The 27,226-nt window shown below is 56.4% G+C and overlaps 1 protein-coding gene across 3 annotated transcripts; it reads right to left on the bottom strand.

Annotated features, from left to right (window-relative positions):
• Positions 1-369: 369 nt before the first annotated feature.
• SLC39A13 (solute carrier family 39 member 13) lies at positions 370-9,158 on the bottom strand. 3 transcript variants are annotated; one of them, XM_060018888.2, is made up of 10 exons: positions 8,838-9,158; positions 7,050-7,358; positions 5,085-5,198; positions 4,659-4,780; positions 4,169-4,273; positions 3,968-4,057; positions 3,134-3,184; positions 2,679-2,807; positions 2,404-2,503; positions 370-2,310 (listed from the first exon to the last, which is right to left on the bottom strand). In XM_060018888.2, the coding sequence occupies exons 2-9, from the start codon at positions 7,348-7,350 to the stop codon at positions 2,441-2,443; spliced, it is 975 nt and encodes a 324-aa protein (XP_059874871.1). In that variant the 5' UTR covers positions 7,351-7,358; positions 8,838-9,158; the 3' UTR covers positions 370-2,310; positions 2,404-2,440. The 3 variants fall into 3 exon arrangements, with proteins under 3 accessions (XP_059874871.1, XP_059874870.1, XP_059874869.1); XM_060018886.1 differs by having other exon boundaries at positions 374-2,310; positions 2,675-2,807; XM_060018887.1 differs by lacking the exon at positions 4,169-4,273 and having other exon boundaries at positions 373-2,310; positions 2,675-2,807.
• Between the last annotated feature and the right edge of the window lie 18,068 nt (positions 9,159-27,226).

The raw sequence follows: 27,226 nt of genomic DNA, 5'->3' as shown, positions 1-27,226 counted from the left end.
CTCCTGCATCTCTCACCCCGACTCCCCGCGCCCACCTGCGTGAAGCTGCGAGCACCACCCTCACCCCTGACCTTGGGGTCCTCATTTATAAATGGGGCCCCGCTGCCTCCTTCAGCGGGCAGAGTGCCATGACTGCACGTGCAACTGTCACCCAACACACGAGGAGCCCCAGGGCCTGCTCAGGGGAGGCAGGGACTGCCAGGACAGCCCTGGGTTCCTTCCTCGCTTCTGTCAGGCCACCAGGTCCTGGGCGTGTCACAATCAGGTGAAGCAGAGCCCTTTTTGCTGAAAATACTGAGTCAGGCACTCCCAGCTGAGGATACAGCCCATCTGGGCTTCACAGCCTCCGTGATATGGCGCAGACACGCTGTCCGCCAACAGCCTGCTGAAGGTAGGAGAGGAAGTGGGACTCCACTTCCCCCTTCTGCTCTCTCCTAGCAGCACTGGGGAAGCAGCTCCCCCTGGGCCTGATGCTGTCTTCATTCTCAGCATATTCACTGGCGGTGAGGGTATGGTTTAGAATAAAGATCTCATTTTTCCTTTTTCTTTCTTTTTAATGAAAAATAACTTATTTCATAGAGGCCAAACCTGGAGATGACTTTGTGGATGGAGCTCCCTTCCGCGGTTAAAATTACTCAGGGGGCAGGCCAGGAAAAAGCCCTTGGTTCGTAGGTCTATGAGGACACCACCCTTGGGGGTGACGCGGGCTATAATGGCCTAGAGCCAGGCTTGTTTTAGTGGCATAAAAAGCTAACAACAAAATAAACCAGGGAAACATGAAATGTATACCCTGTTGTGAGAAGCACCCCAAAAGTAACAGCTCAGAGACGAAGCAGGAGGCCCAGAGGGCGGGGATGATGATGGAGACCAGCTGGGCGGCCTGCGGGAGCTGGGCCCGCAGAGCAGCCAAACTGGCCGGAGCACGGGGTGGCCGGAAAAGCCCTGCTTGACCATGGGCTCTGGGACGCAGAACAGAGGCAGCCGGTTTGTGTGTATTTATTTGCATCTCATCTATGGAACAGGTATTTACAGATACAAATGGAACCACAGCAAAGCTGCCGTAAAACCATTCAGACCCTCTCGATGGCTACTTCTCAAGGCGCCCACGGTCAAGTAGCAGGGCTGGAGCCTGGCTGTGGAGTGGGCCAGCTGAGTACCTGGGCGTCAGCCAAGGGAAATAGCTGGGGATTATGGCTTCAGCATCCCCAGAGCACATTCCTGAGTGCTGACAGTGTGCAGCCCTCGCCACCCCCGCCGAGCCCCGCCCACAGTGGGACAGGAAAAGGGGCCCGGCCGGGGGCAGGGGCGGGGGCGGGGGCGGGGTGGTGGCAGCCACTGCTCCCTCTTCCTGCCCTCCGAGTGTCTGCCTGGACCCTGTGCTGGCACGAGCACCCCTGAGCCGACTGGGAAGCCTCTGGCCCGGGGCTGCTCGCTGCCCTGCTGGCTGCTGTTTGGCAGCTGGAGGTGGCAGAGCCGCGGGCGTTGCCAGGGAGCATTCCCTGGGGGAACAGAAGCTGGGCCAGGGCAAGCAGCCGCGGGGAAAAGGTCTTAGAAAGCATCTCCCGGCTCCATGCTGGGAGGGGTAGGACTGTCAGTGCTGAGTGGCGCTGGGGGCTACACGAGCACCTGCCTCTCCTTTCTTTGGCCTTGGAGCTGGTGAAGGAAGGGCCAGAACACTGGATACAGCAGAGAGGAGGCACCCCAGCCTCGGTTCCTGGCTGCCCAGGGCTGCGTGCATGTGCAGAGGTTCACTCCCTCAGGCCAGGGACCCATGAGGCCCCAGCAGGAGACAGCTCTGGGGCTCCCTGCAGCCCTGGGCTCCTTGGGCTGCTCCCACTCCTCCTGGCGTCCTGGTGGGCAGAGGCCTCTGCTTGGGACCAGTGTTCCTGTTCCTCACTGCCGACTCCAGCGGGTGCAAGGTGACGGGGGGCCAAGGAGAGAAGACCGCAGTGTGGCTGGGGGCAGGCATGGGCATCGGGCCCTGGGCCCAGCACACAAGGGATCACAGTGTCGGTCTTGCACACGGTCACATGCACACCACACACACACCCCGTCCTCTTGTCAGTTAGGAGGAGTCGCTCGCTGTCACTCTCTCTCTCTCTCTCTCTCTCTCTCTCTCTCTCTCACACACACACACACACACACACACACACACACACACACACACACACACACTCTCACAGAGTTGATCTGAGTCTATTATTGCTGTGCAGGGGGTGCGGCGTCAGGGACAGTTACTCGACGAAGACCGAGAACAGCACCATCACCACAATGCCCGTGCAGAGCAGAAGCACTTGCTGCAGAGAGCGCCTGTGGGGAGAGGGGCAGGGGCTCAGGGGGTGGCGCTGGCCGAGATGCCGGGGACAGAGGCCCTGCGAATGGCAGTGCCAGTGGGTAGCTCACCATGGGTCATCTTCCTCCAAGAGGTCGGGCAGCACGTTCACCAGGGCGATGTAGAGAAAGCCGCCAGAGGTGAAGGGCAGGATCCAGGCCACGGTCTCCTCTGCAGCAGGAGAAGCCCTGACTGGCTGGGAGTCCAGGGGAGCCATGTGTACTACACTCCCTCCCGCGGGGTGGATGGGGGGCAGAATCTGGCCTGGACACCAGGGTCAGGGCAGCTGTGCCCTTTGGCTGGGGCCCCTCTGCTGACCGCCACCACCCACCACGCCCGTACCTACTCCCTTGGGGGACTGAGTACAGATGGCGAAGCAGGCGCCCAGCAGGCCCCCCAAGGCCGTCGAGAGCTGCAGCTTGGCTGCGCTCCATCGGTCAAAGCCGGCCCGGAGCAGGATGGCAAAGTCGCTCACCTGAGGGGAGGTCCAGACGATCACTCTGGGCCCCAGTGGGGCCAGATCCCCTGAGCATCTCAGGCACGGACACACACAACGAGCCCCCTGCACCCGCCCTGTAGCTGGGACCACCCCGTGCCCCAGCCCGCATCCCCTCGGCTGGGCCCCCCGTCCCGAGGATGCTGGAGCACAGCTGAAACGGTGGCTGCAGCCTAGTAGCTGAGCAGCTCCAGGCCTCTGTGGTCCAGCCGCCCAAGCCCACCACTGCTGGGTAGTCCCACCCCGAATCCCTGCCCCCAGCTCCACGCCCACATGGCCGATCACGGGAACCCTCTGGCACTCACCTCATGGGGGATCTCATGCAGGAGGATGGCCATGGTGGTCAGGAGCCCGATCTGCAGGGAGGGGAGGAGTCTGTGGGGTCTGTGCCGAGGGCTAGGGCACCCACTTGTCCGCTCATTCTACAAACATTTACTCTGCTCTGGGTGCCCTGGCTGGGTACCATCTGGCTGCTAGAAATATCGCAGCGAATAAAACAGACAAGGAACCTGCCCCCAAGAAGCTAACAGCCTGGAGTGGAGAGGCAAGGATTGAGTAAACAGACAAAGAACCATGTGATTACACACCATGACAGGTGCTCTGGGGAAAGGATGGACTGGGTGCCGTGGGACATGATGGGCCTGAGATGAGGGGTCAGCAAAGGCCTCCTTGAGAACGTGCACTTTAAGCTGAAGCCTGAAGGATGAGGAGCTAGCAGTTCAAAGAGTGGAAGAAAGAACATTCTAAGCAGAGGCAACAGTGAGTTGGAGGCTACCAGAGGGGACAGAGGTTGGCCAGTTCAAGAGTAGGCAGACCCTGGGGCCAAAGCGCAGAGGGCAGAGGGAGGAGGAGGTGGGGGGGGGAGAAGCATCTAGAAGCAGGCAGGGGCCAAGCATAGCAGCCTGGCAGAAGCCCGTGATCCCAACAAGGAGTGTTCGCAGCAAGAACAGACCAGTCGGTGGTGGAGACAGAAGGAGGCCGTGTCCAGGAGAGCAGCAGGGAGGCGTAAATGAGGGTGCTGTGATGGAGGGAGCAAGGAGATGCCTGGGGACCTATTCTGGAGGCAGAGCCCACTGGTTAACGCAGGCACCACCCTTCCCAGCAAAGAGCCTGGGTCCCACTGCCCCAGCCCCACTCACCTTCTTGCTCACAAGGAAGCTGGCAGCCACAGCCAGCCCGTGGGTGAAGTTGTCTATGGTGTTGGCCAGCAGGTTGAGATAGCCACTGACCTGGGTGAGGGGAGAGAAAGCTGGGTTGTGCCGGGCAGGCAGGGCTGAGTTGGGCCGGCCACTTGGGGTGGGGCGGCTGCAGGAGGAGGGGGCCCTGGGCGGGCCACTCACTTTGATGTTCCGGACCACGGCGCTCAGGCCGGGCCCTGCAGCTGGCTGGGCCAGATGGTGGCCTCCACTGAGCGCGGCCGCAGCTGCAGGGTCTTTGCTGGGGGCCTAGGGCCAGGAGAAGGAGGGAGACGTGACATTAGATGCCCCCCACTCGGCCAGGGTGGACAGAAAGGACAGAAAGATGGAGAACAGATAAAAAGGGAACACCCCTTTTACCTGGCTGGACTCTGCTGCTCAGTCAGCCGGGTGCCCCCAAACCCAGCAGACCCTCTGCCTCCCGCACTGCTCTCACTCTTAGTCTATGAGAACAAGCCACGGCAGGGGCTGATGCCCAGATCCTTCCAAACAAGCTGGCCCAGCCTCCCAGAGCTCCCAGGAAAGGGCCAAGAGACCCTCTTTTCAGGGCTTGACTCAGAACTTGGGCCTCCAGGCCCTGGCACCACCACAGAGCAGAGGCTGACCTGTGTAGCCTCTGGGGTTTTGGGCTCACCTGGCTAGTCTCCTCCTCCTTGCTGTCCAAGAACATCTTCTCCAGCGCCAGGAAGGTCAGGAAGCCAGCAATGACCCACAGTCCCAGTTGCTGTTGCTGCTGCAGGCTCTGCCCCTCACCACCTGCAGGGGGCAGCACTGACACACCAGGCCAAGCCAGGGCATAGAAGGGGGCTCCTTGGGATGGGACCTAGTCCAGGGCAGTGACAGGGGCAGGGTGCCAGGACTGGCTGGTGGGGCAGTTGGGCCCCAGGAACTCCCATAGGGACCAGGGCACTGGGACCAGGACAAGTTCCCTGCCAGACGTCCAGAACCCCCTCACAGTCATTCTGCAGAGCAGGCAGGGCCTAGGCCATCCCTGGGCATGGGCACCAGTTCCCACCTATCGCCTGCCACCCTCCTGCCCCCGGCCTGTGGTCTCACTCACCAGGGCTGGCACTGTACGTGTAGGCCCACGCCTCGGGCAGCAGGTGGAGAAACACATTGCCCAGGAGTCCCCCCAAGGCGAAGCTGAGCAGCTGCTTCAGGCGCCGGGCCCCAGCTACAAGGCAGAGATGTGGGACCTGGGGGCTGGGGCACCAGAGCCTCTGGCCTGACCTCTGCCCCACCCAGCTCACTGGGCTCCTAGTGTGGTCCCAACCGGACTGCAAGTCTCTAGAAGGCTGCACATGGGCTGCTGGCCTTCCTGGGTCCCCAACCCTTCAGTCCCAGTAAGGGCTGGTGCCCAGCAGGAATACACCACGACCTGCGGGCCGACTGTGGAGCCACTACTGCTTCAGGGTTAAGAGACTGGGCTTCAGAGCCTGACAGGTCCCAGCTCCCCAACCCACCAGCTGGTAACCTTGGGCAGATTACTTCTGGGACTCAATTTCATCATCCGTAAACTGGGGACAATTGTGTCTATCTGACAGGGATCTTGTGTGAATTAAACCAGCGGTCCCCAACCTTTTTGGCAACAGGGACCGGTTTCGTGGAAAACGATTTTCCCACGGACGGGGGTGGTAATGCGAGCGAGGGGGAGCGGCAGATGAAGCTTCGCTCGCTCGCCCACCGCTCACCTGCTGTGCGGCCCGGGGGTCGGGGACCCCTGAATTAAACAACAATACATATAGCAAGGGCTTATGAAGTGGGAATGTTTCTCTTCTCAGCCACTGTTACTCTCAGAAAAGTGGCAGAGATTTGAGGACTTGTGCAGACGTGCAACATCCAGAGCTAGAAGTGCCCTGAGGGGGCCTTTGGTTTGATAGACAAACTGAGGCCCAGAAGGAAGAGGCAGCTTGGTGGTGGGGTGGGGTCCCAGGGGGAAGCTGCTGCTTCCAGGCTGTGTGCCCTTGGGCTCCTCCAAGAACTTCTCTGTGCCTGTGCTTCCCCATTTGTAAAATAGAGCTAATAATCCAAGTCCTCCCTAGGTGGACCTCTCAGGGATGCTATGAGAGGGGCTGAACTGATACACAGGCCAAGACAGCAGAAGAGGGCCCTGTTCGCAGCTGGGGCACCAGCCCTCAGCCCAGTGCCTGGCACAGTTGCGTTCATAACCATCTGTTGAATGAACAGTTCCTGGAGCCTGGCAGGCAGTACGAGCCCCTGGAGGACCCTCATTTCAAAGATTCCCGGGGCCTGCTCCAGACCTACTATGTCATACTCTTGGGTGGGGGTGACAGGCACCTGCGTTTTTAGCAGCTCCCCATCTGATCTTCTTTAGCTTTCATTATAGCATGTCACCTATGGACACGTGCGCAGCCAAGGAAGAGCCTTTGCCAGGCCTGCACCCACCTCCCAGCCCCCCTCTCCAGAGGCAGGCCAGCTACCAGCCTCTCGCGTGTTCTTGGGTGAGGCCGCCCCAGGGGCTCTGGGTCTGAGCGCCCTCTTGCACTGTGAGCAGGGACTGAAGCGAGAGGCAGCGCGACGCCCAGCACTGGCTCGCGAACATGGAGCCCCGTCCCTGCACCGGGGCCGTCTCCTAAGTGCTATGCCGACGTTAGTTCATTTAATCATCACAATAACACCTATGAGGTAGATACTATTATTATCCTCATGTTTAAGGTTGGGAGCTTAAGGCAGAGAGAAGTTAAGGAACTTGCCCAATACCACCCAACTGGTAAGTGGCAGAGCCAAGATTTGAACCCAGGCATCCCAGCATCCGATTTCCAGCCTTGTTTCTTGCTTCCCAGTGAATGTTTGCTGACTTTCATCTTTCAGAATAAACAGATGCACAAACAAATGAGCACGGCGCACCCTGGCTCACTGGACCAAGGTGAGGAATTGTGCTGGGTCCCCACCCTCCACCAGACACACTGCCACTCGGGACCAGAGACCCGGCTCTCCCAGGAAGAGCAGCAGCATGTTTCCCGCGCCATCGGCTGCCCCTCGGTGCCAGAGGAGGGTCACTCACCTTCTGAGCGCAGCGTGGTCCCCATCTCCAAGGGAATGACGAGCAACGGGAAGACCCCGCTGAGCCCCACCATGAGTGAGCCCAGGAGGGAGCAGATCCACGTGTCCAGCCGCTCGCCACTCAGCAGGGCCCCCCAGGACTCGCTTTCCTTATTGTCCAGGCGACAGGCCGCTGCCACCCCCCGGCTCCGGAAGGCCTGCTGGGAACCCCCAGCCCCTCCCAGGAGCTCCAGGGCAAGAGCAGCGAGGAAGAGGAGCCTCTGTCCCGCCATGCCACAACCAGGGCAGGGACATCCAGGCATGCCACGTGCTGAAAAACACAAAGGCCACTTACGTGTGCTGCCACCCTTGGCCGCACACCTGCTTAGGAAACGTGGCATCTTAACCCTCCCCCCACTCCCAGTGGCCACGGCACCTGCCCTCCTGCTTGCCTCCCCCAGGGCCTCTGAGGATCCCAATGATGGGTGCACAGAGCAAAAGGGCTCTGCTCCGCCACACCCCACCCCCAAGGAGCACACATTTTTTCCTTGGGAGCCAGTTCCAGGCTGTGTGTCAGCCTGTCCGCCTGAGGCTAAACTTTCCTTAATGACAGGGTGAGGCGCTGGCTGGGTTCCCCTCAGACACCGGTAGGCCCGGCCCAGCTGGGTGTCTGGCTGCCAGGGGAGGCTTCGCTGCCAGGATGCGCCCCAGTGAGGACACCCCCAGGGATGGCGGCCAGCACAGTCTAGCTTGATGGGGCAATGTTAGGAGGTGCAGGTGGGGAAACCAAGCAGCTGAGCTAGTTCAAGACCATCAGGGCTTTTTCCTAGGAAATGAGTCCAATATCGCTGGGGCACGGAGACAGCCAGGAGGTGGGAACGAAGAGAGGATTCTTCAGCTAGGAGCTGCCTCACAGATGTGCAGAGCACAGGCTTTGAAGACCCGCCCTTGACTTTGTGCTCTGCATTTACAGCTGCTTGACTGCGGACAAGTCCCTAGAGCCCTTCTCTGAGCCTCAGTCTCCTCGTCTGTAGCAGGGAGATGAGTATTGCCTCCCTCACACAGTGGTGAAAATGAGATGAGCTTGCTAATTAGGTGAGCGTGCCTGGCACGGAGGAGGCACAGAGAACCCTCCTTATGTTGCGGGAGCCCAGGAGCACCAAGCAGCAAGAGTGTACCCAGCAGGCGGATCACAGGATCTGGATGTGAGTCAACCAAGACGGAAGTTCAACCTGGAAACTCAGGCATGAGGTTTAAATGTGGTCTGCCCTCCCTCATGCTGGCTGTGACCTTGAGCCAGTGATGTCCTTGCCTCAGTTTCCTCATCTGCTGATGGAGGTGGGAGGGAGGGAAAGCAGCTGGAAAAGATGCTCGGGTCTAGGACCTCCAGGCCTTAACGGGACCCTGATGAAACCCTCTGGGCTCCACTGGGGACCAAAGGCAGGACTGCGCCAGGCCGGACTTGGAGGCAGAGGCGGGTCAGGGGACAAGTTTGAGGACAGGAGAGGGGAGGGGACAAGTTTGGGACAGGAGAGGGGGTACCGAGAGAGTCGGAGAGCAGAGGGAAAGCAGAAGCAAGAGCGGGAGAGCCAAGAGTGAGAGAGCCAGAGACGGATGCGGAGGCGGAGAGAGAGGGAGAGATGGGGAGCGACGCGTGGGGAGACAGGGGAGAAGAGCCCAAGGAAGTTTAACTCCCGGGCTCTGGGCGAGAGGCCCAGGTCTGATCTGGACAGGCCGGGTCGGGGGCAAGGGGATCGGCAGAGTCCGTCTCGTCAGGGGCTCTGGCCCTGGGGGTGCGGCGGCCACTCACCGTGCGGCGGCGACGGCGGCGGAGGCGCTCCGGACGGCCCCGGCCATCCAGCTGCGGCACAGCGCCCCGCCCCGGCTCTGCCCCGCCCGGCCTGGCCGCCCGGCCCCCGGCCCGGAGCCGCCCCCAGCGTGCGGCCACGTCACACGGGACCCGTCCGGAACCCGACGCACCGAACGCCGCGGGGTCGTGGGGAGCGGCGGTGGGAGAGCGCTTCCGCCTCGAGGCCATGGGGGACCCGGGAGGCTGGCGCACTTCCGCTCGGGCGGGCCCGGGACGGCGGGGAGGGTCGGGCGGAAGTGGGGGCCCCGCGGGCACCCAGCACAGTCCGGCTGCGCAGGGCGGAGACGGCGGCCCCGCGGTGACCGCGAGCAGTTGGGTGGCCGCGCTTGCGGGTCTGCCCGCCGCTTCCTCTCTCGGGAGGCAGTCCCAGCCGCGGCCGCACGGGGGCGCGCTTTGCTGCCAGACTGCGCCGTCCCGGGACGGGGTCTGGGTAGGAGGATGGCTGCGGCGCTCCTGCTCTGAGTCAGCCCGGCCTGGCTCCTCCATGAGCAAGGGAAAGGGGAAGTGCCTGCCGCAGGGAGGGGCCTAGCCCCGGGAACCTCAGAAGAGGGAATTTTATTCTTACTCATCGAATTATTTTTATGCTTTGGTTTTTCACTGGGAACCTCAGGCCTTTGTCTCCAGGGCTTGTAACCCTTTGGAGTCCAGTGCACGGTGGCCTGACACTGCTGCTGGTAACCCCAAACCTGGGGGAGCAAAGGCTCTGTGCTTCCCTCACCTCAGACTGGGGCAGCAAACAATAGCATTATTATAACTGCAATTTACTGAACACCTACGACGTGCCATTCACTCTGCGTGTATTGTCTCCCTGAATCCTCAGTCTGTCCCTTTGAGATGGATACTGTTAGCCCAGGGTCACACAGTAGCACAGATGGCAGAAGCACGATTCAAACCTGGGTGTCCTTGAACCCAGAGCATGTGATAGCACCTCTCACTTATAGGGTCATGGGAATCTGCCTTGGCATTTACACTTTGCATTCTTCTCAGCCAGGACCATATAATACTCAGCAAGGGGCACTTGGGTACTCACTGGGGCAGAGATTGTGACAGGGTGGGAGTCTCCCAGCCTCTGACCTTCATCTGCCTCATGCGGTAATTCCTTCGTCCGTCCTGTGTCACTCTCCCTTACCAGGGGCTCTGAGGGCACAGGGCTCTCACAGGCTGCACCAGTTGCCCGATTCCACCTCACACTCCAACATCTGCCCTTCCTAGACCCCCAACTCCTACCAGGCGGGATCAGCTTTCCTCTGAAAGCCCCGTGTCTGCCTCACCCGCCAGGCCCATAGGTCTACAGGGACGCCCTCCTGTTCTGCTCCCTGAGTTCTGAAGTGGAAGCCCTGTGCTGGTTACTTTGCAAAGGGAGGAAGACACTCAGGGATGCTGCTCAGGGATCTCTAAGGTGCGCCCCCCATATATGCAAATCACTCCATCATATGCAAAGCACTTCACAATATACAAATGATTTCACAATAACACAGTCAGCATTCCTGCCTCTAGGAGCTGAGGGCTGCTGGCCACCAGCAAGGGGATGGGCAAGACCCAGCTAGAAACACCACTTGCTGCCTTCTCACTGCCCTTTCCTCTCACCTGGCCTGGAATTTCCACCATCAGACTCCCTAATGTATTGGGGGGTGGGGATGGGACTCTAGAGGATGACCATGAGCTGGGAGGGCCAAGTAGAAAGACAATGGGTGGACTAGTGTGTGACCGTTAAAAACAGCGAATTAGGGGCTTCCCTGGTGGCGCAGTGGTTAAGAATCCACCTGCCAATTCAGGGAACGCGGGTTCGAGCCCTGGTCCGGGAAGACCCCACGTGCTGCGGAGCAACTTAAGCCCGTGCGCCACAACTACTGAGCCTGTGTGCTGCAACTACTGAAGCCTGTGTGCTCTAAGGCCCTGCATGCCACAATTACTGAGCCCATGCACCACAACTACTGAAGCCTGCACACCTAGAGCCTGTGCTCTACAAGAGAAGCCACCGAAGTGAGAAGCCTGCACACCGCAACGAAGAGTAGCCCCCGCTCACTGCAACTAGAGAAAGCCCATGCACAACAACGAAGACTCAACGCAGCCATAAATAAATAAATAAATAGGTAAATAAATAAATAAAAAGAAGAGTTCTGGAGGAAAAAACAAACAAAGAAAACCAGTGAATTAGATCTGCCAGGGGCTTCCAAATATGGACGAGTGAGAAAAGAGAGATGCAGAAATTTTTTTTACTATAACCCACTAGTTTAAAATTATAACAAAAAGGAAACTTGTATAGGTACATGTGATTATAGGTATTAGCATATATAAGTCCATTTATAATTGTGAGTAAATAAAAAATATAGAAGATCTCACGTCAGCATGGTAACATGGATTCCATGGTGGGGGGAGAAAAAAATATAAAAGGAAAATTTGTAAAAACATGTTAAAACATGTATATGATCATAATTTATGCAATTATGTAAAAAAAGTTGTAAAAGCTTTTATATATATCATATGTAAATTAAATATATGATATATATATTAATTAACTCCCTATGCCTCAGTTTCCTCATCTGTAAAATGGATTGCTATATCAAGTAGTTGTGTAAGTTGAATGAACACAGAAAACACTTAGAACAATGCCTGGCACATGGGAAGTTCTACTTAAGGATTAGATGTTATTATTATTTACATGTGTGGACACATGTGTATAAAGAAAGTATTACAGTAATGAAAAGAACAGATAAAGACACAGGGTGGGGGCCACCCCTCTCCACTCCTCGCTGAGCACAGATGAATGTTTTCCAACACATTTATCAACTAGTTTGAAGGCCTCAGGGTCTTCCTGGGTCGTGGCACTGGGCAGACAAACCACAGCAGGGCAGGGTGAGCCTGGACACTGCTTGGCTCTGTGTGGTTGGGAGGCGTCTGGGATTGGAGGGGCTGCAGACCAATTTCTCTGATCTGGCCTTTCTCAGCAACCAGGTCTCAGCCCCCTATTTCTAGAAGGTGGGACTGCTTCTGGGCCTACTGACCAGGCGACGGCTGTGAGACCAGCACAGCCTGGCGTTGGCATTGCCGATGCTCTGACAACCCTCCCCCTCCTCTGGCGGTCAAGGGCTAGAGGCTCTGGGATGGGCACATTACTTCTGCTTCCAGAGTATGGCCTTCTGTGAGAAAGCAGGCCTTCATCTTCTCAGGGCTTTCCGTGGGGGTCTGCAGGTAGACTTGTAGAAGGGCATCTGAGGCTCAGGGTGCCCAAGGTCGCCCTGAGGAGGTGAGGCAGAGCTGAGTGCCCACCCAGGGCCCTGCTGCTTTTACTGTGGCCTCCAGCTCTGCCTCTCCAAACTGGATCTGCCCCTCTGGAACCCCTGACCCTAACGCTCTCTCAACTTGTTCTTCTCAGGGCAGCCTTAGCTCCCTCGTGAGTTCCTGGGGTGCTTTCTCCCCTGAATTTCCAGCCCTGGCCTGATGATGCCCCGTGACTCCACAGCAGCCCCTTTCCCCCACCCTCAGCAACTCTTCCATGGGCAGCCCAGCCTCACTGCTTTCTGTCCAGCCTGTCTTTACAACCCCCTTTGTAACTCCCACCCTACCCCTGGCAGGCCTGGCCTGTTCGTCCCCTTCCGCCGTCTCTCTCTGTCGATTGAAATCCTGCCCGTTTACAAGGCCGCTCCCTCTCTGAAGCCTTCTGGGTCTGTCCAGGCCCTCAGTATCGTGTCTTTGGAGCCCTGAGCCCTGTACCCTGAACACAATGGGACTTCTTCACCCTCCCAACCCCCATTCCCGCTGTGGGCTTCTGGAAAGAAAGACAAGCTCTTGCCTATACCCTGAATAGAAGTCTGTCCAAATGAATTTAATATCTCCCTTTCCCCTCTCCTGCCTCAGGAGCACAAAGTGGGGTGAAATTCCTGTGCGCTGTGCACAGTAATCTGAGCCTTCGCAGGGCTTTATTTAATTTATGTTTATTCATAGATTTGCTTACTTGTTACCCCTTCCCCATCCCATCTCACTGCTTCCTTCTTGGGAGAATCAGAGTGTTAACAGTCCTTTTTTTCCCCTAAGAAACATAACAGACAATATTCTGTCCAGTTTGGCCTTTCTTTTTAAATAAGGAAAAAAGCTCTTTTAAGGTTTTCTTTTACGTTATTCAGTGATGTTTACAATTGTTCTCATATAGGTCCTGCATAACTCTTAATAAGTTTACTTTTAGGTATTTTACATTTTGTGGGTATTTAAAAGAACATATTTCCCATTATGTTTTAAATGTAGTGCACAGGAAGGCAAATTATTTTTATGTATCCCTTTGATACCTGGTAAGCCAACTACATTTTCTTACTGGTTCTAATCATTTCTCAGTATTACTGTTGTGTCTTTTAGGTGGGTAATCATGTCAGCTCCTAATAACAAAAGTATGAAAAGGAAGGAACCAACATTGTTTTTTATAGAGGTATGGTTTGGCTTGGTTTTGAACTTCATAGGAAGTATCTGTCTTCTGGGACTGGCTTTTTCACTCAACGATACGGGTACTCAGGTTCATTCATGATACAGGGTGAAACTGGTTCATTTGCTTGCACTACTGAACGATGTGCCACTGTGTGAGTGAATCCTCTGTAATTTATTTCCCCATTCTCTTGTCCGTGGGCATTTGGGTTATTCTCTAGATTTTTGCTGTTCAGAACAGTGCAGCTTTGAATGTTCTCGTTTCTGTCTCGGAGCACATGCCCAAGTTTCTCTTGATTTTAAGCCTAGAGGGGGATCTGCTTATAAGATAAGGCCAGATTGTTTTCCCCAGAGGCTGTAGGGAGTTGCACTCTGACTAACAACACACTGGAGATTCCGTGGCGCCACCTCTTCTCCAGCACTTGGTGCTGTCAGACTCGTTCATTTTTGCCCGTCAGACGGTATAAAATAGCATCTTATTGGGGCCTTCATTTGCATTTCCCTTATCACCAATGAGCTTGTGCATCCCTTACGCGTTCATTGGACAACTGTGTTTTCTTCTTCTGTAAAAAGGCCTGTTCACGTCTTTCATCTATTTTTCTGTTGGATTACTTGTTTTCTGTTTTTTCCCATGGATTTCCAAGAGTCCTTTATGTGTTTTTGATGTTTATCCATTGCGGGTTGTACGTGGCAGACGTCAGACGTCTCACATCTCCTCCAGTTTGTGGCTTGCATTTCACTTTCTCAAAGGTGTCTCCACTTCTCTCTTCCCTCCCACGCTTGGGCCTGGGACGCTAGTGCGCGTGTGTGTGGATGGGGGGTGTCGCGCCCCTCAGAACGCCGTGCAGAGCAACCCCACCGCTCCTCCTGTTCCTCGGGGCTTTAAGGGACCCTCGTCTCCCTCCCAGATTTGGCTGAGGCGGCCTGGATGGGAAGCCCCTGTCTGGTCTGCTTGGGGTGGGCACGCCGCAGCAGGGAGGGCCTCGCTGCGATGGTGCCCCCCCCCCCCCAGGAGTTATTTATCACTTCCGGCTCCTCACCTGGGGGCCGGGCGCCTCTCTGCTCCGCTGGGCAGCAGCCCGCGGCAGCTCGGGCGCTCCCTGGGGGCGGGCGGCCTCGGGGGAGGGGCGCTCCGGGCCGGCCCCTCCGGAGGCGGAGGCGGGGGCCAGGCCTGCGGCGGGGGCTGGGATGGGGGGCGGAAGCTGCCCGAGCAGATAAGGGCCGAGGTCGGTCCTGCGGTGAGACTGTGCGGGACGCTGCCTCCGCCGAGCCCGCCCCCGCACCCTCTGGTCCCAGCTCCCCGAGCCACGGTCGGCGCAGCGGCCCCCTCCCTGCAACCCGGGGCTCGGCATCCTGGGCGTTGATCCCAGAGAGCAGTGAGAGATGGTGCTCCGGCCTGCTCGTTCCGTTCCAAACCTCAGTCATCGCAGCTGGAACATGGGGGTAGGAGTCTCCAGTTACCCCCCAGGGCCGTTAGGGATGGAACAGGTGCAGGCTGGTGAAATCCCTCTGTAGATTTGGGCCTTTTGTAAAGGATGGGTACCCTGAGTTCCTCGCATTGCCCCTGCTGTACCCGCTGACTCTCCAGGCTTCATCCCCGTTGTATAGATGGGAAATTGGGGGACTTGCCTTAAGTCACAGAGCCAGCCAGCAGGAAGCAAGTGGGGAGGGGAATGGAACTCCACAATCTGGGGGCCCTCTTTAAGAAAAAGATTACAAAATCACAAATACAAATTTGCTGAGGCCTCTCCCAGGGCCTTGGAAGAGGCCCAAGTAAGTGAGAAGCGCAAGTCCAACTTCTTGGTTTCCCGGCCTCACCCTGCAGGCCCCCTGGAAGGGCTTACACCCCTCCTCCAGGAGACGGTCAGACACCAACACAGTTGCAGGGTAGGTTCAAGATAGTACAGCAGGGGCCTGGAGGAGTCCGCACTGCAGCTGGGCCCAACCCCTTGCATATGCCTAGGCAGCCCTCCGGCCAGCCCAACCCAACAGCAAGAGCAGTCGCATTTTGGGACTGCGCCACCGCTGGGCAGGGCCAAGCCCTCGAGCACCAGCCAGTCAAAGTTTACTTGCCACTCAGGGCCTCTGACCCTGTGGGCTGGCAGTGGTAGGGAAAATTCCTAGGAAAAAAGGAAGGGGGAACCTGCCCGAGGCAGTGTAAGTGCATCTGACTTGGAGTCACATGGGACTGAGGTTTAAGCCACTGCAAGGCCATGTGACCTTGGGAAGACTCCTTCATTTGGGTGTCTTCATCTGTAAAATGGGAGTAATAATAGTACCTACTTGTCAGCGCTGTAATGAGGCTTAAATGAGGCCATGCATGACGAAGCTTGGCTTTTAGAAGCAAATTTCCCTTCTGTGACATCTCCAGGTCAGGAGAGGCATCTTTCTCTCCATATTAGGATTAAGTCACTTACCCAGGGGGTGGTCTCTTGATGGCAAAGTTGAGATTTAAACCCATGAATGTCTGGCAGCAATGCCCTGGTTCTAACCATCAGGGAACACTGCCCCCTGGGGCCTGTCTCCCCCGGGAGTTAAGTGCCACTGCTAGGTGTGCATGTCCAGGGCAGGGAGCCAAGGGCAGCCTTTGAGTCAGGAGGTTGCTCACCTTTCTGGATTTTATAATCTCTTTTGCTCTCATGGGCATCTGAGGCTGGAATTTTTCTAACTCTGGCATCCTACAACCTGGACCAGGAGAAGCAGGAGACTCTGGTGATGGAGACAGGGCAGGGGAGCTGGGAATAGGCCATGACCATGAGCCTGGGCAGCAGTGGCATCCCAAAGGACTCAAAGTCTTCTTCCAAACAAAGAGGCGCTGCTTTGCCTCATGGTTTGCATAGGATTTCTCCTGGGTTGGTGGACAAGAGAACTGAGTTCTCAGCTCAGAGCTGCCCCTCTCTAGCCAGCTGACCCCACACCAGTCACTCCTCCCCTCTGAGCCTCGGTTTCCTCGTCTGTGAAATGGGGATAAGAATACCTGCAGCTGCGAGGATTACAATATGTTGCGTACGTAGAGTGCCTAGTAAATGTTACTAGTTGTTAAAACAGGCGGTCTGAGGATGGAAGAGGGTGTCTTGGGAGGGCAGGAAGTATGCAAGCAGAAGTGGGGAGTCCTGCCAGGGCAGGAGTTTGGGCTTCTAAGGTCTCTGTCTCACAGATGGAGTGCCTTGGGGTAGGGCTGGGAACCCCAGCGCCGGTACTCTCCCAGATCAGGACAGGTCAGAGAGAGGTCAGGGGCTCTGGGGGTGCAGAGAAGAGCAGGGAGCAAAGGTTCTCAAGCAGGTGAAAGGGAAAGGAGGGAGGAAGTGGGGGCTTCTGGGAGGAGACTGGAGTGGCGGTCGCTGTGTGATGCCGGCCACACAATCACCCCGAGGCCCCGTTCCATGACCTCCTTTGTCCCTCATTGCAGACTTTCAAATTAGGCATTTCCCACATGGGGAAACCGAGGCTCAGAGAGGTGAGATCACTTGCCCAGGGCCACACACTGCAGGCTCCCCAATCTGTCTGGCTCTGCAGCCTGGACTCCAACAGTCACAGCCACTTTCTTATCTCATCTGCCTGACAAGGTTGTGAGTGAAGCAGCGTGATCTCAGAGGCTCAAAGGGATCCCAGACCCTGCCGCTGTTTCCCAGGAGCCCCAAGCTCTAGGCTGGCAGCTGTGCAGGAGACATCACCAGGAGACCCGGGACAGGGGCCCAGGAGGATTTGCTCACGGTGAGAGCAGAGAGCCCTGGAGTAAGGGAGCAAGCACGCCATCTCAGGGGGGTTCAAGTAGAGGCATCCTGTGTCTCCCCAGCAGCTGGGAATCTGGAGGCATGACTCATAATGGGGCCAAAGCTAGCCAAAATTTTTATGAAATTCCTTCTTTTTATCTTAAAAATTCATACAGATTTGTACCCTTTTAAATATGTGGGCTTCCCCCTCCCCTTTTCTTAAAATAAGTTTCCACTCTCAGTCTCTATCTGAGTGGACACTCCAGGAAGACATGGTGCCTCCACTGGCTGTGTGTATCTGTTGCCTGCACCGTGGACCCCATGCCCTGGGCCTCTGGTTTGGTTTGCGAAAGTGCAGGGACAGAGTTGAGGTCAAGGCCCTGCCTGTTTTCGGTCTAGGGCCCTCCCCACCTCTGCTCCACGCTCCTGCCTCTTGCTTTGGCTCTCCCATCTCCTCTCACAGAGGTTTGTCCATCCCAGTCCAACTCTCCCACTGGGTGTTCTCAGAATGTCTCACCCCCCTCTTCATGCCCTGAGGGTCCTTGTCCGGAGGGACACTACCCGTCTTCAGCCCTCTCTGCTGGCCAGTCTGACCCTTCACCTCCCCAGAGGAGTACTCGACTTGGGGAAGTTCCATGCCCATTTGGAAGAAACGGAGGTGCAGAGCTGAGAGATGCTGGACCTCCAGGGTGCACAATGAGAAGGGCTGTTGGATGCCCACCGGGATCTCTGGGCAGGTGGGGTGCCTCAGCCTGGGGAGAGGGCACCAGATCTGGGCCCCAGCCAGGGATGCAGGAGGGAGGAGGGAAGGCCATGGGGTGCCGGGGGCTGCTGCCTGGCAGGTCCCTGTGCCCAGGGTAGGGAAGTTTCTTATTTCTCCTGCTCCGACTTCCCCCTTTGATTTATTATAGCCATGAAATGCTCTACTCTCTTCTCTTTTCCTTGCTGTCCCCGGGGCTGGAGGAGCACAGGCCTCCCAGTCATGGGGCCTTGGCCTTGTTGGACTCCCATCTCCTTCCAAAGGTTGAGCCTGGGGGGCCCAGAAGTGAGAGGTGAGTCAGGGCAGGCAGGGTGGGACGAGGAGGGGCCCCGACCCCCTAAAGGCTAGCCTGGGCAGGACCGCAGGGGCCGGCACAGTCTCGGTTGGGAAGGTCTGGGGCCGGGCAGAGGCTGTGGCAGGTGTGGACTTGACAGCAGACAGGTCCCTGGGGTTGTGGAGGTGGCAGGCTCTGGGCCAATGGCCTCTCAAGTCCTGGCAGGTCTGAGGGCTGCGCACAGAGTCCTCGAACGCTACCCACCGGGTCAGAGAAATGGCTTCTCTGCAACCCCTGACGCCATCTTCAGATTTAATGGTGGCCAGAGCAGGCCTGGCCCAGGTGCATCTGGGGACGGGGCTGACAACCCAAAGGAAGGCTTGAGGCCCCCGTGCCCAGACCTGGGGCTCCTCAAGACCACCGCTGGACCTCACCCCGTGGCCTAGTCCAGGCAGGTGAGGGCTGGAGTCTGTCTGTCCGGCCCCTTGGTGGACCTGGCGGCCAGAGCGTTCCTGGCCGCTGCTGTGCAGCGCCTGTGGTAACGGGGCTGTTGGCGTTTTGCAATGGCCGGGGGTGGGGAGGCTGCACACACATGCTTCCTGTGGTGACTGGGCGCTTCCTGTTTTCTCAGGCGCCGGACTTGCTACTGCCGATGTGGAAACAGGGGCAGCTGCAGCCCGGGTGGCTCCAGGTCGGGCGCCCCGACCCTGCCCAGAGGGGCCTAAGTGGGCCCATCACCCCAGGCCCCGACCCAGGGCAGTGGATGGCCCGAGTTAACCCCCCACTGCAGGCCCCCATCCTTCCTGTCCCCAACAGCTTCCGCCAAGAGGAAGGGGCCAGGCAGGGCTACCGCTCAAGGCTGAGCAGGTGGTCTAGGAGGTCAGAGGTCCAAGGGTGGGAGCTCTGGTCTCAGCTCTGTCCTTTGCTCACTGAGTGCCTTTGGCCATCCCTGACCTGATCCAGGCCTTGATTTCCTCTTTTATGTGGTGATCATGGCACCCATCATCTAAAATCCCTCACCCATTTCTGCCCCAGTTCTGACCTCCCTTGATTTTTCCATCCCAACAGCCTCAGCTTTGGGGGCAGGGTGAGCACTGAGGCTGGGACCCTCAGAGGGGGGCTTGGCATAGGTCTTGACAGAGAGGGGCTTGGAGAGACTGGGGAGAGGGAAAGGCACGCCAGGTGGGGGAACCAGACTTAGAAGAAGGCATGGAGGTGGGAAGGCCGGGACTGGGTTTGGGAGATGGGGTGTTGATGGGACAGACGGAGAGTGGTAGGCAACAAGGTTGATCTGGAAGGATTCAAAGCAGGAGAAAGATTTTAGGATCCTCTTTATTCCTGAAAACGTTAGGAAAGTGTCTGATACCCCCTCACATTCTTCCTCAGAAGAAAGGCAAGGGGGGTGGGGGGGCAGGGCCAGCCCTTCCCAGCCATTCACCAAGGAGATGGGTGCCCATGTGTTGTGGTGCAAGGGCCTCAGGAGGGATCTGAACCTTTCTCCAGGTGTCAGGTGCCTGGAGTTCCACCATCAGGGCCAGGCCTTAGGATTTGGCATTGCCCTGTTCCCGAACATGTTTTGTTTTGTTTTTAAGCTGCTATTGCAAGAAGGGGAGGGGAGATGACTTGGCTTCTTGTTGAGTTTGTGGACAGCATCTGACCTCTGGAAGAAGAGTTTCTTTGCAGGAAGGCCAAGGCCTGAGCCCGCTGGGGACTGACCAGTCCACGGACCCAGTTCAGCCACACGCTTGGCCCAGGAGGTTCTGAGGTGCCCACTTCACAAGTGGCCCCTCCTAAATCTCTAGGCCTTCCCATCATGGACAGCCAAGGGCTGGTTCCAGCCAAGGAGGCCTTGAGGAGCCCGAGACCCTGAGGCCCAGCCTGAGGGGCCATCAGGCCAGCCTGGCCCCCACCATCCTGTCCCCTGCCCGGTGCCTTGGGTCAGCCTAAGTGCTGAGTTGGCGGCTCAGCAGCTGCTTCTGCCCACGGAGGCCCAGTTATAAATAAGCCCAATGTGGCCAAGTCATCAAGTTCTGTCCCAGCTGCATTACCTCAGTGACCACAGGTTGGGCTGCCCAGAACCAGGCCCACCAGAACCTGCCTGCCCAGGCCAAAGGCTGGGCCAGCCTTGATGCCTGCAGGGGTCCTCAAATCCAGGGTTGGGGTGTCTGCAGCTACTCAGACCTGGACCGCCCTGGACACGGGCCACGGAAGGGGCAGGGCCCATCCCGCCTGCCCAGAGCCAGCTATTTACAAACCGAAACCGGGAGAAGTGAAGCGGCTGCGGCCAAAGTGGCTCCAGGCCCCCAGCCCCCAGTCCCGCTCCATCCCCGGCAGGCCCATCCCCCCTCCTCATGGCTTCCTCTTTCCTTCCCCACACAGCTCCCCGACCTCCCACTGCCCGGCCAGGTCTCTCTGGACAACCTGCCAGTACTTCATGGTGACCCCCGGCCCCATGGCCACTTGCCTGGGGGGGATCCCTTCTACTACTCACCCCCAAGACCCCATCAGTCTGGGCTCCTAGTAGCAGCCTCCTCCCACCCGGGCCCAGCCCACCGTGGCCTGCCCAAAGCACATTCCCACAGTTCTCAGTTCCCCTTCGTGGCTGGAAAAGCTCCAGCACCAATGGCCACCGTGGCGCTGCCCGGCCCTGCCTGAGCGTAGCTTCTCCAGGGGACCTTGACCTTCAAGGGGGCGCCAAGTAATCTGGGGAGCTGTGGTGGAACTTGGGGCACCTGGGGCCTTAAGGGGGCACGTTTCTGGGCAGGAGGCTCCAGCCATCACTCTCTTTGAGTTCGGTTTCGGCCCACTCATCCGGCTGGCGTGGGTCACAGGCCCTTGTGCAGGTCAGAATTGAGCTCAGACAGACGGACACTGGGCCCGAGACCACGGCACACGCTGCTTAGGAAGTGGCAGGCAGGATGGTGCCGTAGCAGGGGCCTGTTCCAGGGAGAGACAACAGACAACATAAGTAATACTCACTTCTAATAATAGACGAACTCCCTCACGATGGTGCAGAGGATGGCAGTTCTTTCTGTCCCCCGAACAAGCCTGTCCCATTATCTCCATCATAAATGGACATGGGCTCACAGGGGAAGTCACGTGTCCCAGGCTACACAGCTAGAAAGTGTCTGGACCGAGATTCAAGATTTCCTGACATCCAGTCCCCTTCTGTCTCCGTCTGACTGCCCCTTGCTCCATCTTGTCCCTCAGTCTCCTGCCCGGGAGGACAGGAGTTTCCCAGCACTGTGACAAGGCAGGAGCGGGGCTGGCCCGAAGCTTGAGGGGGAAGCAGGCGTTGGACAGCAGAGTTACCAGATGGGGTTCGTCAGTGCCCAGTGCCACCTTCCCTGCCCCATTCCTTGCCTCCCACTAAGTCCCAGCTGAGGCACAGCCCTAGCCCCCCTCAGCCGCAGTCAGCTGGCTGCCTTTCACCTAACTTCTCTGAGCCTCAGAATCCTCTTCTGTGACTTGTCATCCCACAAACACAGAGCACCTACTCGATGCCAGCCCTAGGCTGGGTGCAAGAAATCTCTAGAACTAGGCTATGGCCCCTGTTCACAGTCGTGTGGAGAAGGCAGATGAGTTACAAGATCCTGAGTACTCCAAGAAGGAAACTGCAGCTGTGAGACACCAAGAACGAGTGATGAGTCCTTCCTGGGGTGAGGAGGGTGCCATTGGGGTGGGATAGGAAAGAGTTCCCCAGCAAAAGCCGGGGGACTGGCTCTCCATGCTGAGTCACACCCCTGTGCCTTGGCTCTGGTAGTTACCACGGTCCGAGTCAAGTGCCCTTCTTCCCTCTGGGCCCGATAAACTCCTATCCATCTGTCAGGACCCATGGACACACCACAGCATGACCAGGCCTGGCCTGGCCTGATGGCTCCCCACCTCCCTCTTCCCACGCAGGACCTGAGCACACCCGGAGGTCAGGCCTCCTCAGTCACTATGCCCTCACCAGCCCCACCCAGGCAGGCATCTGCTCCCGGGCTCAAGCCCCCACCGTCCTCTGCTCCGAAAAGCACCGTTTCCCTTTTCTGGGTGACCACACGCCATACACAGGGAATTTCCATCTCAGCCTGTGGAGCCTCTGATTCACTCAGGCTCACTCAGGACTCCTTCCGGGTCCATGCCTCCTACTTCTGCACCTTGGGCTGCCCCTCACACCCACCCGGGACCCCTAGGCAGCTTCAAACTAATCTTGGCCTCCACAACCTGGAAATCAAGTCAGCCCCTCACTCACCGGCCCCCTCAGGGCCCTCCCACTCCCATCCTATGCACAGAGACCCCTGCTCCTGGCACACACGCTGGGGTAACTTTGGGCTGAGAGCACAGGCTTTGGAGTAAGATAAGCCTGGTCCAACCCTGATTTTGGCCCTTTCTGCTTTGTGACCTGGAGCAGTTTAAGGATATGCTCTGAGCCCCATTTCTCATCTATAAAATTGAGGTGATTCCTGTCCCATAGCTTTGTTGTAAAGATCCAGTGTGCTGGGCCCATGATGGGAGCTCAATAATGATTACTTTTCCTTCTTTGAAAAGGCCCCCTCATCCTATCACAAGGTCCCTACTCCAGACCTGGGCCCCCTTTCTCTGGCTGGCTTTCCCCTCCCGAGAGCTGGTTGCTCAGGCAGGGAGAAGGAGAGAAGTATGGGCAGAGCAAAGGAGGGCGAGATGCTGCTGTCTCAAGGCTCTCCTCCGCCAGCTTCTCGACTCCTCACATTTCTCAGTTTTTCCAAGGAGGCTTTGGAGAGGCCAGGAGGCAGGAGCTCCAAGGAGCTGAGGGCTGCAGAGCTCCTGAGCTCTCGGGGACAGGGTCGAGCCTTCCTCCTCCCGAGGAATGCTGGGTGTGCACGTCACACACGAACATCTCACGTGTGGGCTCCTCTAATTCTCACGGCCCGGTGAGGTGCGTCCTGTTATTGCCCCCATTTTACAGATGAGGACACCGAGGCTCTGAGAAGTGACTTGCCCTCAGCCACGCAGCAAACAAAGGGCAGGGGTAGGATCCGAGTCAAGGTCTCTGGAGCCATACTCCTAAACTCCACAAGGCTCAGTAAGCATTTGTGGAGGCCGACGAGGGAAACGTGGACTAACTGAAACCCTACTGTATACAAAGGGAAGACTGACACAGATTGTCTCTTTCTGCCCTCTGTACAATGCTGCGGTCTGGGTCTCGTTGGCCCCTCTACAGAACTGAGGCATCTGAGCTTCGGGGAGGGGAAGGAGCTTGCCCAGAGGTCACACAGCCAATCGTAAGGAAGGATCCAGGGGTACCCAGATGGAAGAGGACGGTGTCAGGGGCTTCACAGAAGAGGGGGCCTGGAGGGGGAAAGTGGCTCCTGTCCTCAGTGAGTGAGCCGGCAGTGGGGGGGGTGATGCCCGTGGTGAGCAGGAGGAAGTCGCTGTGGGTGGCGGTGGGTTTGAGGTGCCGGAGGCTGAGTGATGTGGCCGGGAGGTGAGCTCCCCGTCTGCAGGTCTGGTCAGCAGGAGACAAGGGTCTGGTGGGGGGGGGGCAGCAATGGGATTCAGGGCACGCAGGAGGTCAGGCCGTTCTGGAAATCTGTGCCTACTGGCCACTGGGGCTGGGGAGTGGGGGGCAGGAGCTGGCGCAGAGTGCAAGGAGGGACTCAGCAAGGCTGGGGAGAGGTGGAGGTGAACAGGGAAGGGAGGATCTGGGGAGACAGCCTGGAGGAGGCGAGCCGTCAAAAATGGAGGGAGGTCTTAGGGTGTGGGAGCGGGTGGGACTGTGAGCAAAGGCCGTGAGACATTGAGAAAGAGGTTCTGGGAATGTTGAGTAGTGTCTTCTGGCTGGGGGTGGGGGTGGGGCTGGTCCACTTGGGGTGGCGGAGGGTGGAAATGCTGGCCGGACTCCTGGGTGCTGGGGGCTCCAGCACAGACCTCAGAGCTTTGAACTTCAGCCTGTGTACAAGCCAGAGCCAAGGGCAATTTTTAGGTGGGGAAACACCCATGGGAGAAACTCGAGATAGAGGCAGCAGCGGAAGCCCATGTCCCAGGGCCACTCAGAGTGGCAGTTACCTCCCACCCCCTGGCCAGCTGTGTGTGTCCTTGGGCAGCCCCCTCTCCAGCTGAGCCACGTGACCTTTGCCATTAAAATGGCACTGATGGTAAATTCACAGGGTCATGGGAGGTGGGGTGAGTTAATGCTGGTTGACTGCATCACCTCAGCCGATGCTGGGCCTTTCGCCTTGCCTCGTCCTGGCTCGCGGCACTTGGTGAGAGCCTGCGGTGGATACCACCGGGGTCTCCAGCAGACCTGGTTTAAGGCTCGCCTGTCCCTCGATTGGCTGAATCATGGGCCCCTTCCGATCCTCGGTTTCCTTAACTGTACCACAGGGATGATAACGGCCCCAACTTCAGATCTGAATAAGAAAATGAACTCTGCAGTGGTGGTCCTGTTTTCCCGGAATCAAAACCAAATTCCACACAACACACAACGTCCCCCAGCGCCCTACCTGACCAGACCCTCACCTCCCTCACCTCCTACCACTGGCTCTTTTCACACTGGCCCCTTGCTGGTTCCCCTGCCTGGAGCTCTTCTCCCAGGTGTCTGCTTGGCTGGCTCCTTCACTTGTTCCCAGGGTTTGTTCAGGTGTCCCCTTCCTGCCCTTCCTGCCCTCTTCACTCTGCACACGGCCCCCCCTTCCCCAGCTGGCTCATCCTCTTTCGTATAGCGTTTGCCGCCTTCTCACCTACTCTGCATATCCCCTGCCTTCCCTGCTCCAGAACAAGCCCCAGGAGGACAGAGATTTTTGCCTGTTTTGTCACCTGGCCCGTAGAGGCCCTGAGCAAATATTTGTTGGATGTCCTAATGCACTAAAGAGCCAGCCCAGCGCTCTGACCAGAGCTCAAGGAGCTCGGAGGGGCCCAAGGAGCCTCTCCCAGTGTCTCAACTGTGAGAGGAAGTTGCAAGACGGCCATTTCTGTACACGGGCTCAGCTTTTTTTGGTCAACTTGCCCAGCTCGTGCTCTGAGGCCTGAGTTTTCCCACACGTCCCGTCAAGCCCCATGGGGACCGGTGGCTAGGAAGCGGGGGTGAGGGGGATGCTGTTCCCTCCTCTTCGAGCTCTTTGGGCTGAGGTTGAGGGGTCTGTGTGTGGAGGGGTCATGTCCCCCAGGTGGACACAGCTTCGAGGACACAGTGCCCATGTTTCCTGTTGCCCATCTACCCTGTGACTGCAATAGCACCCAGCCTACCCCATCAGCCACCCAGCCCAGTGGGGGCAAAGGGCACCTGGTGCTCCACCACCCAGGCCTGCCTGACCTCCCTGTCACTCTGCAGGGCCAGCCCTACATGGTCACCCACTCGTCCAGTGGGGTGGGGAACAACACTGTCATGTGCTGCTGGTAGGAGGGTAAAGTCGATACAACTTTTATCCAGGGCAACGTGACAATATCTCTATATTTATCTACCTATCTACTTCAAAGTTTCAAATGCCGTACAGGACTTCCCTGGTGGCACAGTGGTTAAGAATCCGCCTGTCAATGCAGGGGACATGGGTTCGAGCCCTGGTCCGGGAAGATCCCACATGCCGCGGAGCAGCTAAGCCCATGCGCCACAACTACTGAACCTGTGAGCCACAACTACTGAAACCCGTGCGCCTAGAGCCCGTGCTTGGCAACAGGAGAAGCCACCGCCATGCGAAGCCCGTGCACCGGAACGAAGAGTAGCCCCTGCTCGCCGAAACTAGAGAAAGCCTGAGTGCAGCAATGAAGACCCAGTGCAGCCAAAAATAAATAAATAAAATTTTAAAAATGCAGTACACAAAACGAATACAGTATTATATGCCATTTATACCTCAATTTTTAAAACTATGTCTCCTTTGACATTAAAAGAGGTGAGTCAAAAATTTCTGTGACCCGGCTCAGCCAAATAAATGAATAAATAATTTTAAAAATTCTGTGTATACTTCAATAAAAAAATAAAATTTTTAAAATTAAAAAAGTTTCCTGCACCTACATTAGAGCATCTAAATAATTATCTGGTCTCTTTCCCAATGAGTTAAGATCGAAAGCTATGCCATTTTCTTTTTTTTTTCCTCTGTGTATTTGTGCTTTTTTTGAATTTTATTTATTTATTTTTTATACAGCACGTTCTTATTAGTTATCTATTTTACACATATTGGTGTATATATGTCAATCCCAATCTCCCAATTCATCCGCCATTCTCCATATTACTTATAATTGAAGAATTTTTTATTTCTATTTTAGGTAACTTCTGATCCTATTCATTAGTGTCTACAGGGAGGTGCACAAGGTTTTTGACTCAGCCTGCATTTGGTTGTGGTGATTTTCTTTTCACTATCACTCTCTTAATAGTCAAAATTAGACTTGGAAAATTAAATATAGAGAAAGAATTTATAGCATTTTACTTTCTTTCCCTTTGAACATTTACTTCTGCAGAAGTAGGACTTTCTCCTACATAGTTTTCATTTAAGGCGGAAAAATATATTTTGTTCTTTACTGTTGCAGGATGTTTTCTAGAAGCAAGCAAACGTGAAAGCATGAGAACTGCCACCTGGAGCCAGCACTACAGTCCATCCAGCCCAGCAAACGACCTTTAACTCAAATCTTCCCCCAACTATTCCAGTGGACACTCCCCTCTAGTGTCCCTGGAAAAAAAAAAAAAACACAAAACCACTGCTCTTTGACCCAGTATTTCAACTTTGGGGAATTTATCCTAGACATACACTTGCATATGTGTAAGTTAACAAATTTTATCTATTGCAGTATTATTTGTAATAGCAAAAGACTGGAAACAACCTGAATGTCCATCAGTAAGAGACTGGTTAAGTAACTTTTTAAACAATGGAATACTATACAGCAATGAAAACAGACTGTGACTACATGCAACAACATAGTGAGAAAGAAGAAGTGGGATACAAAAGAACATTTACACTATGATTCTCTTTGTATAAAGATTAAAATCTGTTAAGGTAAAAACTAAACTATATTGTTAAAGGTGTTTACATAAGTTGGAAAACTATAAAGAAAATGAGGACATAATTACTGAAAAAGTTAAGATAGTGTTACTTCTAGAGAGAGGGAAGGGATTTGGGGGATACTTCTGTAGTGCTGGCAACGTTTTATTTTTTGACCTGGTTGGTGGTTACATAAGTGTTCACTTTATAATTATTTTTTAAACTGTACATAAGTG

Source organism: Delphinus delphis, chromosome 8 (assembly GCF_949987515.2).
Source record: "Delphinus delphis chromosome 8, mDelDel1.2, whole genome shotgun sequence".
NCBI lineage: Eukaryota > Metazoa > Chordata > Mammalia > Artiodactyla > Delphinidae > Delphinus > Delphinus delphis.
This window is presented reverse-complemented; position numbering and strand designations above follow the sequence as displayed.